Source organism: Dipodomys spectabilis, unplaced genomic scaffold, assembly GCF_019054845.1.
Source record: "Dipodomys spectabilis isolate Male_0828 unplaced genomic scaffold, ASM1905484v1 ptg000094l, whole genome shotgun sequence".
Classification (NCBI taxonomy): Eukaryota; Metazoa; Chordata; class Mammalia; order Rodentia; family Heteromyidae; genus Dipodomys; species Dipodomys spectabilis.
Window position 1 is genome coordinate 4,515,651 of NW_024870771.1, and position 12,362 is coordinate 4,528,012.

The following is a 12,362-nucleotide window of genomic DNA, read 5'->3' on the forward strand; positions in this document are numbered from 1 at the left end:
ACAGGCAATATACATGAACTGTGCTGTTTGTGTGTACTCTGCAAACAATCTCAAAGCACAGCACGGTGGGTCAGTGTTATAATCACTTCAAGTTTTTTTTACTTTTGTTTTTGTCAGGCGTGGGACTTAAACTCAGGTCTGGGTGCTGTCCCTCAGCTCTTCAGCTCAAGGCTAGCACTCTACCACTTGAGCCACAGCACCACCTCCGGTTTTCTGGTGGTTAATTGGAGATAAAAGAGTTTCATGGACTTTCCTGCCCTGCAATCCTCAGATCTCAGCCTCCTGAGTAGCTAGGATTTCAGGCATGAGACAGTTTTTCAGTTCTTTTTCAGTTTTCTATACTAAGTATTCATCAAATAGTATCTCTAGTCAGTATTCAATATAGGTCTTTACATTGAGTTCTGAAATGCATGTTGGCAAGCCACTGACAACTAGAAACCAAGCTACCATTCTTCCACCACAAAGCTACTAATCAGTTTATATGCCTATAATACAGATCACTATGACTCTGGGCCTTAACAGAGGTCTTTTTCATAAAAATGGTACCAGTTGGAAGATGGCTGAGTGGTAGAGCACTTGCCTTGCATGCATGAGGTCCTGGGTTCAATTCCTCAGCACCACATATGCAGAAAAAGCTGGAAGTGGTGCTGTGGCTCAAGCAGTAGAGCACTAGCCTTGAGCTCAAGAGCTGAGGGACAGTGCCCAGGCCCAGAGTTCAGGCCCCATGACCAACAAAAAAAAAAAGATACCAGTTAAGGAGAACAATTTGCCTATAGGGGAACTGATTTATTATTCTCTGTGGTTCTGACAGAGGAAAGGACTTCCACATCAACTTCCAAAAATCCAAGAGTCCTTCGATGACCAAGGATGCCTGCAGGGGTCATTATTTCAGAAACAAAAGGAAGGTCAGGCCTTTTCGGGTTAAGTAGACACACACACACACTTGTTTCTACTCTGCTGACAATTCAAGTCCATGCACAGCCCATGCTTCCTTAGGGGTACCTCTTGGACACACTACGGGAGAGCCACGACTATAAAGGCATCCTGTTGCCTTCAATGCTGAACTTGACAGCACGGTGCACTTTGCTGAGTCGCTTCTGTTCCGCAAACCGCCTCTTATGCTTTTCCAATCGGCTTAGCCCTTTTTTAAGAATACCCAGCTAGAAAGAATGATTTGATTGGAGAATAAAAAAGATTACTGAGTAATGTTTGAGTTAATGTCTACAAGAAGAGAGATTGTGTCTGCTCTGATAATTTCATGACATAACTGTAGAAGCAGGTAAATAGTTTCTCATGATACTTAAAGAATAAAAATAAATTCATGGGGCTGGGAAGGTGGCTCAGTGGTAGAGCACTTGCCTTGCATGCATAAGGCCCTGGGTTCCATTCCTCAGCACCACATAAGCAGAAAAAGCCGGAAGTGGTGCTGTGGCTCAAGTGGTAGAGCGCTAGCCTTGAGCTGAAGAGCTGAGGGACAGCGCCCAGCCCCAGAGTTCAAGCCCCATGACTGACCAAAAAAAAACAAAAATAAAAAAAATTCACTATTTAAAAAGTGATAAGAATTGTCCTAGTTTAGCAATGTTATATAAGTCTGAAGAAGAGATCGATCATAAGCAATGAGCTTTTTGTATTTAGTAATATTTTTCTCTTTCTTTGATTGGTGATTTGGCCAGATAATAGACTGGAAAACAGGAGGGAAGGGATGACAGGGGAAAAAGAAAGGAGTGCGTAACAGTGCTTGATAGAAAATGTACTCATTATTTTACTCACACAACTGTAACCTCTGTATGGTATTTTTACAATAAAATATATACATATTAAAAAAAAAGAGAGACTGGAAAACAGGTATCTCTGAATCTGATAAACCATAATTATTTTAAGGGCCATTATACATAAAATTTTTTTAAAAATCCAATGTCCACGTGCATCTGAAATCCCTCTGCTCCTTCTGTGCTTGCTTACCCTGGATGACTCCATCTCTACATTCCACTTGGGCCTGACGACATAGTCCTTATTTGAGGGCATGGGGACTCGGGCCCGGGCACAGAATCCAGGGTCTCCAGGCCTAAGAGCCCTGAAAGAAAAAACAGACAGCACATGGTGTTTATGGATCATTCCACACTCCCACTCCTGAATCCACACTGCTCAGCTGCTTTGTTTCCCAGTTTCAATTGTTAAGTCACCTAACCCACCCTCCGCTGGCAGCCTCAACTCTTCTCTTACCTAGCCATGTAACTATACTGCTGTACTATATGAATTCCTAACTCTCTCCAAATCCCCAGTTAGTCAATGGTTATATGTACTTGAACCCTTTTGATCTTCCTCAGCTTCACATACAATCATACCCTCTCCTTTCCAAGGCTCTGAATCCTAAATTCTCTAGTCTAGTGAGTAATTCAGGAGTAGATGGGAGAGGAAAAATCAGGCAATTAGAATGATGCCTCAAAACTCTTAGTACATGGATTTGCATATGAAACTCAAACATTAATTTTCATATTTCCTTTTGTAGAAAACTTTGGGGACAATTTCAGATTCACACACAGTTGTAAGAAGTAGTACCGAGAAATCCAACATATCTCCTAACGGTAATAACAACTTGCAAACTAGGGCATCACCACCAGTATTTTTTTTTTGTCAGTCATTGGGCTTGAACTTTGGGCCTGGGTGCTATCCCTCAGCTCAATGTGAGCGCTCTACTGCTTCAGCCACGGTGCCACTTCTGGTTTTCTGATGGTTTATTGGCGTTAAGATTCTCACGACTGTCCTGCCCAGGCTGGTTTTGAATTGTGATCCTCAGATCTCAGCCTCCTGAATAGCTAGGGTTACAGGTGTGAGCCACTAACACCCAAATTCCACCAGAATATTTGTGTATAATCTACTGATCTGCTTACATCCCCCTGATTTTATTTACACTTATTGTGTGTATTATGTAATTCTAGGCAAATTTAAGAACCATGCTAGATACAAACATTACTATCCTTCAAAAGTAAAGGTCTGCTGTAGATATCTGACATCCAAATAACTCAACATTTAGGGGAAAAAAGTCCAGTAAAGGTATATGGAGAGTGGGTCTACATGAGTGTGGGGTATAGAAAACACACTTATCTACAAATGAATCACTGGCTCAGCTCCCACTTCCCTCCTGCAGATTTGGTACCATCACCACTAAGCTGCTCAAATACCCTGGTATACTATCTGTCACTGTCCATGCTTCTGCCACTGCCCACCTGCAGTGCAGCCTCATTATCCTCTGGCCTCCTCTCCAATGGGCAGAACTGTATCCCTTACTCTCCACTGGCTATTCTGCTTGACTGCATACCTTTATATTCTTGACTCCACACATGTTTCCTATGTAGGTAACCATTGTCTCTAGTCTAAATTCCAATGTCTAGATGTATGACATTTATAGGAATATTTCATTAGGCACCTCACACTGAATGGCTTAAGACACAACTCACCAGTGCCCTCAAACCTTATCTAACTGCCTTCAGTTCTACTGCCCCATCAGTCCTATGTGATTACCCTCAGAATCAGCACTTCCAGCCAAATCTGAGAGCTTCATACTAAGCTCAAAAATGCTAAATACAGCTAGCTGGGCACTGGTGGCTCACGCCTGTAATACTAGCTTCTCAAGAGGCTGAGATCTGAGGATCACGATTCAAAGCCAGCCTGGGCACTAAAGTCCGTGAACCTCTTCTCTCCAATAAACCACCAGAAAACTGGAAGTGGTGCTGTAGCTCAACTGGTAGAGCGCTAGCCTTGAGCTGAAGAGCTGAGGGACAGCACTCAGGCCCAGAGTTCAAGCCCTGTGACCAACAAAAAAAAAAACTCAACATATCAAAAAGAGAAGTGAAATTTCCTCATCTTATTATTGGTCTACATATATATATTTCAAATCTTATTTTTCACCATATGGTACCAGTGCCGGCTACCCAACCACTTCTGAAAATAAGCCTTATACACTTACCCCACATATCTGGTCTATCATCTCTCTATAGATATATACTTTTTGAAAGCATAAACTATTTTTAATATGCTTTTATACTCTCGAAACTTATAAGACAATCTTGAACTTATTAAGCAGCAACAAAATCTTTATTGTAGGGGGGTGCCCACTGTTTCACGCCTGTAATCCTAGTTACTCAGGAGGCTGAGATCTGAGAATCGCAGTTTGAAGCCAGTTCATGCAAGAAAAGTCCATGAGACTCTTGTCTCCAATTAACCTTGAGCTGTGGCTCCAAGTGGCAGAATGCTTGAGTGCAAAAGCTCAGGGATGGCACCCAGGCCCTGAGTTCAAGCTCCAGGACCGAGAAGAAAATAAACAAATTTTTATTGTATGAGCTATTTTTGTTAATATTCTATAACATCTAATACAATGTTTTGTAGATACTCCACCAAAATCAGCCTTACCAATGTAAACATATCATTTCATTCAGTATTTTTCTTAACACAAAGTAGCAAAGAGCAATATTTTATATCCTCTAAGAAAGTTTAATATAAAACCCTTACTTCTCTTCTCCTGTTAGCACCTTCTCCAGGTCCCTTCGGGGTGTCTGACCACCAGTGCTAAGGAAAAAAGTAAATAGTGAGATACTGGGAGCCTTATAACTAAGCAAAGAATATGCCAAAATACCAACCTTAGAACAGAATTATCTCCTAACAATTGAACCATACAAAGTAACTCCTAACTGCTTTACTTCAGTATTCATCTGCACAATAGGTTTCGTTCTGGGTAAGCCAGAGCCACCACATTTGTACCTAATAACTGTGCTCTCTGGGATGAAAGCTTATTTTTAGTAGATAGATACAAACTGAACTTATAGTATTTCTTCTTCTCCTTAGATTTTGGAAATGGGACTGAGAAAGTTGCTTTCTGCAAGTGTGTATAACAACACAATCTCCAAAAACTTTGAGAAATACTGTATTTAACCAAGTTGAACCAGAAGGTCTTGGTGTAGAGGGAAGACTTTCATACAATGCACCACAACATTTAAACAAAAGGATATTATGAACGATGTTTTTTCCTCAGACATAACAAGATCTTTTTTTTTTTTTTTTTTTTTGCCACTCTGGGGGCTTGAACTCAGGGCCTGAGCACTGTCCTGAGCTTCTTTTGCTCAAGGCTAGCACTCTACCACTAAGCCACATTCCCAGCCTCATAACAAGATCTTAGTCTTATTTACCTGAGTTACTGGCAACAGTAACTGCATTCATACCTGTTCCCTCATACCTGCTCATCCTTCGTCTCTGAGGCATTTGCTCTAGATCTCTCTGCTCCCTTTCTTCTCTTGTCATACCCTTGTAGTTTGAGGTAAGACCAAATATAGGCCGTGACCACTCATCTACAAGAAACAGACCATTATTTAGTCCACAGAATAATATATATATATATATATATATATATATATATTTTTTTTTTACTATTTTTGTGAACAATTATATGTTCAGGCAAGTTAATGCTCTCATCTGTTTAAAATATTCTTTTTTTTTGGCCGTTTGTGGGACTTGAACTCTGGGCGTGGGCTCTATCAGTTCAAGGCAAGCACTCTACCACTTGAGCCATAGTTCCACTTCCAGTTTTCTGGTAGTTAACTGGAGACAAGAGTCTCAAAGACTTTCCTGCCCGGGCTGGCTTTGAACTGCAATCCTCAGATGTCAGCCTCCTGAATAGCTAGGATTGCAGGCATGAGCCACTGGCGCCCGGCCAGCTAAAATATTATTTTTAAAAATGAATTCATTATTTCAGGACATAGCATAATATCAATATTAGAACTGGCTCTTCTGGAAAATACTGTAAAAAGACCTGTCAAGCTGGGCCTGGTAGCACAGGTCTGCAATCCCAGTGGAGGCAGAAGGATGGCAAGTTTGAGGATAGCCTGGGCTACACAATGAGTTCAAAGCCAGCCTGTGCTATGTGGAGGGACCTTGTCCTAAAAACCAAACTGAACCAACCAAAAGACCTGTAAAGTCATTAATCATTAAAGAGAAATACAAAAAGAATAATATGTAGTTGTTGAGTTGATATCTCATAAAGTCAACCTAATTTTCTCTAGCTATTTTAGTGGTACTTCAGTGCCTTAGGCTTGCTCAGCCTGTTTGATGGGCTGGCCACTTGAGCCATGCCTCCTGCCCAGTTTCTTGTTGGTTATGTTGGAAATGGAGTCTCACAGATTTGTTCACTGAAGTCTTGTGTAGGATAACAAAGGACTTGATACTTCCCAGAAAAATTGGGCATATAAATAATGGAATTTCTGTATGACAAACTATTTTTTTTTTAAATATTTTATTTTATTTGAGAACATACTGTACAGAGGGGTTACAATTACTTGGGCAGGATAATGCATACATTTCTTACCAAGCATTGCAGCCTGTATGACAAACTATTGCACTGTCTTGTTTTTGACAGTCCATGAGTTTGAACTTAAGGCCTCAAATTTGTTTGGTGAGTGTTCTACCACTTTGAGCCAACCCTCTAGCCCTGATTTTTATTATTTTGGAGATAGGATCTCCTAGACTTTCTGCCTGGGCTGGCTTCAAACTGTGATCCTCTAGGTCTCAGACTCCTAAGTAGTTAGACTATAGGTATAAATCAAGTGCTTAGATCTAATTGTATTTTAAAAACATTGTTACCATAGTACTCAGTAGACACTGTGGAAAATGAACTATGCAACTTGTGGGCAGGGATGAGAAAGGATAACTGGGGGAAAGTGAAGGATAGGGTGACACTGTCCAAAAAGAAATGTACTCATTACCTGACATGAAATGGTAACCTCTCTGTACAACACCTTAATAATAAAAAAAAATTGTACTGTATTAAAAAAAGCTAGAAGTGGATCTGTGGTTCAAGTAGTGAAGTGCCAGTCTTAAGTGGAAAAGCTAAAGGAAAAGCATCCAGGCTCTAAGTTCAAGTCCCACAACTGGCATTAAAAAAAAAAAAAGACAATGCCTTTCTTTACACTGGGTATCATCATTATAAAAGAACATTAAAATGCTTATTATCTAAAAAAATTGTTTATCCTTAAAATGCTACCTAAATTTTAAGCTTCTCCTCTGAAAATAGCAAATCTCAATATTACTTTTTAACCAAAAGTTTACTTTTTAACCAAGTTCTCTTATCAAAATGGTCTAAAATGTTAAAAACTACATTTTTTTTTTTTTGCCAGTCCCAAGGCTTAAACTCAGGGCTTGAGCACTTGAGCCACAGGGCTTCTTCTGGCCTTTTCTGTTTATGTGGTGCTGAGGAATCAAACTGAGAGCTTCATACATGTGAGGCAAGCACTAAGTCACATTCCCAGCCCTTAAAAACTACAGTTAGGGCTGGGAAGTTGGCTCAGTGGTTGAGTGCTTGCCTCGCATACATGAGGTCCTTGGGTTCGATTCCTCAGCACCCATAAACAGAAAAAAGCCAGAAGCGGCACTGTGGCTCAAGAGGTAGGGCACTAGCCTAGAGCTGAAGAGCTGACAGTGTCCAGGCCCAGAGTTCAGTCCCAACAACCAACAAAAACAAAAAACTACATTTGAAGATTGTGGATATAGAATCTATATTTGATGAAGTTTAATCAAGATGCTCAGGTTACCACAAAAACTAGTAATACATGCCCATTGATGAGTCAGTAAATATTCAGAGGTGCTGACTGGTTTTTTGGTTCAATCGTAATGAAGCTTATTGTTGCATTCATGTACTATAAAGGACTGGAGGCATGGCTCAAGTGGTAAAATGCATGCTTAGCAAGCATAAGACCTAAAGTTCAATTTCCAGCACTACCAAACAACAACAACAACAACAAAGAGACTAATTTTCAGGGAACGCACATTATCTTCTAAAACAACCCCACCCCTAGATTCAGAATCTCTGTTTAAATTGTAAGTACCAAGCTGGGCGCTGGTGGCTCACGCCTGTAATCCTAGCTACTCAGGAGACTGAGATCTGAGGATCACAGTTCAAAGCCAGCCTGGGCAGGAAAGTCCGTGAGACTCTTATCTCCAATGAAACACCAGAAAACCGGAAGTGGCGCTGTAGCTCAAGTGGTAGAGCGCTCGCCTTGAGCTGAAGAGCTGAAGGACAGTGCCCAGGCCGAGCTCAAGCCCCAGAACCAACAACAACAAAACAAACAAAGTCACCAAAAGTTTAACTGTTCAGTAGGTAGTAAATTATATATCAACAATTAAGACTGAAGTATTTCTCTAAGTTTTGATAATTTGAAAAATTCACCAAAAAGTAACTATTCTATCCAAATACAGAAACAGCTCTTAAAATTTCTTCCCAATGTGTAGTACAGACTTAAGAATAATGAAAATAAACATGAATTTCACTTTAAGACGGAAGATTTCATAAAATATGTGGTATTTCATTGCATCTATCTCAGAATCTGGCCCCTTTGCCATTATTAAACAAGAACATGGAAGGGTTTTGAAGACCATCATGCAAGTAATAATAGTAGCAGTGTCTGACACTCCTGAGTACTTACTACGTACCAGGCACTGTGCTTCTACACATCCTCTTATTTAATCTTTGTAATAACACAAAGACAACCTAATTATCTCAGTTTTACAGAGGAGGAGACCAAGTGTTTAATTGGTAGCTAAGGCTATGTAGGTAGGTAAAGTCATGATGTAAACTAGGTGCAGCTAACTTCAGGGCCTACATTCCACCTTTTCTCCACACCCTTGGCCTACAAGTTGAAGACACATGCTGACAAGCATTTTAAGGATAAAACAACTGATACCTATTAACCAGTTACTAAAATTTTTCTATTCCATTTTACTATAACACTTTAAGTACTGATAAAAATAGTTTTTATATATGCATCTCTCTATATGCAGACATAAACACAACAAACAAAAGCAAATTTTACATACTGATTAATTTCCCTGCCATGTCCTTGTTGGACCTTGATTCCTTGGGGTGTTTATAGAGATACATCACTGCTCGTCCAATCCCACTATGCTTCAGGGTCTCCTGGCTCACACTAGGTAGCTGGGGAATATAAACACATACACACATATTAATCACTCAGAAGCTGAAGGCTTGCTAATCTAAAGGCCTTTAAGACCTAGTTTATTCATATAAAAATATCAAGAGTCCACTTTCAGGATCTACTTGATACAGAACACAGACTGTGTTTGCAAAGAGTTGAATTTGGTATTACCACTGAAAGCAAAATCTAACTACGGGAGTGTGTGAACTAAGATACTCAGAGCTCAACACTTTAGTACAGGAGTTAGCCCAGGCCTCAAGCCAGCAGATACAAGACTGAGCACAAGCACTGCTACCTTCTAGCTACATGACCTTGGACAAGTGATTTTAACTTCTGTGTCTTTATTTCCTCATCTGTAAAATGGAGACAATACACCTACCTTAGACTGTGAGGAACAGATGAACCAGCACATAAACAAAGCACTAGCACAGTGGTTGGCACATAGCAGTGTACTCAACAATTCCTTCAGAAGTTAAGTAGCTTGCCCAAGGTATCACAGCTATATAAAGGGAGCCCAGCTCCAAGATTTCAATAATTTTTTTAAATTTCAATAATTTTTAAAAAGCTTTATCTTTTAGCTGTACAAAGGAGGTACTATATAACAAAGCAGAATACAATCGTACCAGTGTCCCCACTTCAACATTCTCACCTCCCTTCCCTTATGTTACTTAATTTCGCGGCATATACAATGGATTCTTGACTGCATTCTCCTCTGTTCCCATCTTCTTTTGTCTACCTCTCTTCTCTTTGGCGCCACTACTGCTCTTGCATGTACCCAGAACACTCAAGTAGCATCATCTTTTAGGAAGACTAGGTCAAAGCCCAAAAAAATCAACTCCCTAAATCTGGTGTTCTTCAAGTATGTCCCCAGAACAATTATTCGTCTACTCTTCTACAGGACAAATATTCCAAGATTACTTTCTTTCAATACTATAGTTACATGAAATTTTATGCTCACTTTTCTAGATAGGTTCCTTTTTCCAAACTCCTATTCTGACAGGCTGCATGCGAGCAAATGTATAGACACATGGCAAAATACAGAGATCCTGATAATACGAAACCACACTAGGTAACAAAGGAAGAATTAATGGACTGTCTGCCACTAACCTCTTGTAGAATCTTCAGTAGCTCTTCCCGGATCTTCAGTGCTGGCAAACTCCTATCTGGTAGAGGTGAGAGCCATTCTTTGATGGCAGACATCACACCACTATCAATAAATGTTTCTTTAAGGTCCTGCCTGCAATAATGATAATAGTAAAAAGTTTAGTATGAACTTTAGTTCCATTGTGATTCCCTGACCTTCCTTAAACAGTAATGTTCTCAAAAATTGTTTTGAAAAACTTACAAGCCAGGAACCAGTGGATCACACCTATAATCCTGAGGACTATAAAGCTAATATCTGAGAATTGTGGTTCAAAGCTAGGAAAGAAAGTCTGTGAGACTCTTTTTTTTTTTTTTTTTTTGCCGGTTGTGGGGCTTGAACTCTAGGCCTGGGCGTTGTCCCTCTCTGTGAGACTCTTATTTCCAATAAACTACCAAAAAGCCAGAAGTGGAGCTGTGGTGCAAGCAGTAGAGAACTAGCTTTGATCAAAAAAGGAAAAGGTCAAGGAAAACACTGGCCCTGAGTCCAAGCCCTAGGACTGGCACCAACCTCCCCACGCCCCCAAAAGTCACTTATGTACACTCAGTATTTAGAAAACTTCTATTCTGGTTCCAAAAGCCATATGAAACTTAGCTTCTATTTTTTAAGAAATGTATATACTTGACAAAGACAATTTTCTTAATACAAAAAATAACAAACAATGTATATGAGGTAGATTCATACCCATATGAACAGTAGAGGGTAAGAACAGTCAAGTTCAAATTATTAAAAAAACAATAGCCTCAATCTATCAGAATACTGATTCTCAAATAGTTTTGGTTCTGAGAATCCAGAATCCTGCTATTCTTTTGAGGAAACTGAGGAGAATTTAGTTCTCTGGGCAGGAAAAAGGTCTCAATGAAACAGATATTTAAATTCTATTTTATGCAATAGAATTACAGTAAAAGAAAACTATATAGCTAGGTACAAGTGGCTCACATATGTCATTCTTGTTGGAGTGGCTGAGATCAGATAATCTCAGTTTGAAGCATCCTGGACAAAAAATCCCAGAGACTCCATCTCCAATTAATCAGCAAAATACTGGACTAGAAGGCTTGCCTAAACTGGTAGAGTGCCAAGTATGAGTAAGCAAGTCAAGCCAAGACTGTGAGACCCTGAGTTCAAGACATGGTACTGTCACAAGAAAAAATAAATAAAATGAAAACAGTATTATAAATATGGAAGTCACTGATAGCTTTGCCAATCGAAATAGAAGAAACCTTTATTTTCCTGATGTCATTACTGGAGCTTGAACTCAGGGCATGGGCACTGTACCTGAGCTCTTTTGCTCAAGGCTGGCATTCCACCACTTATGCCACACCTCCATTTTTGGCTTTTTGATTGTTACTTGGAAATAAGCATTTCATGGACTTTTCTACCCAGGCTGGCTTTGAATTATTATCCTCAGATCTCAGCCTCCTGAGTAGCTAGAATTAGACAGGTAAGCCATCAATACCCAGCTGTAAGCCGTTTTCTATTTATACATGTCCTAAGCCATGCTGGGTGCTCACTGATACACTAAGGTATCTCTTCACTTGTCAAAACTAGGCTGCAGCTTTATTACAAGAGAAAGCAAAGTTACTCATGAGTATGATCAAACCAATAAAGAATTACAAGGATTTAATATGCAAGGCATCATTACAAATTGATCAATGATTGTGACACAGAGTGATACATGTCTGAAGACAATATGTGCTTCACAGCAGAGGTGGGCAACCTCTTTTTCAACCAAGGATCATGTGGACTTTTGTAAATGACTGTGGGTCTTACATGAACCTTGGGCTGAATGTTCCTCAACCCTGTGTAGCACACTTATTTTTTATCAATCACATCAGGAAAACAGGTGCAGTTCTACCAGACCCCAAATGTCTATAAAGAATAAAACAGCCAGGCGCTGGTGGCTCATGCCTGTAATCCTAGCTACTCAGGAGGCTGAGATCTGAAGATCGAAGTTCAAAGCTAGCCTGGGCAAGAAAGTCTGTGAGATTCGTATCTCCAATGAGCCATCAGAAAACTGGAAGTGATGATGTGGTTCAAAGTGGTAGAGTGCTAGCTTTAAGCAAAAGAACTCAGGAACAGCGCCCAAGCCCAGAGTTCAAGCCCCAGGCCCGACCAACCAAACAACCAACAAACAAAAACTAAACAAACAAAAGCTAGTAGTTTTCAAAATTTCCTTTCAACAGTATCAGATTTCTATTTGTTCTGTTTATATTAAGAAAATTCTACAAAGAAAAATAATTCAG

At 39.9% G+C, this 12,362-nt stretch overlaps 1 protein-coding gene across 2 annotated transcripts in view; it reads right to left on the bottom strand.

The window, feature by feature from the left end:
* The window catches only part of Iws1 (interacts with SUPT6H, CTD assembly factor 1), a 44,888-nt gene that overhangs the window by 6,788 nt on the left and 25,738 nt on the right, over nt 1-12,362 (bottom strand). Inside the window, exons 9-13 of one of the 2 annotated variants that reach the window (XM_042685178.1) lie at nt 10,086-10,215; nt 8,860-8,977; nt 5,231-5,342; nt 4,510-4,566; nt 1,963-2,074 (exon numbers count right to left, since the gene is read on the bottom strand). In XM_042685178.1, coding sequence (XP_042541112.1) covers nt 1,963-2,074; nt 4,510-4,566; nt 5,231-5,342; nt 8,860-8,977; nt 10,086-10,215 — 529 coding nt within the window. Of the gene's footprint in view, nt 1-1,962; nt 2,075-4,509; nt 4,567-5,216; nt 5,343-8,859; nt 8,978-10,085; nt 10,216-12,362 lie in introns of those variants that run through there. The other variant, XM_042685179.1, reaches the window with a different exon arrangement.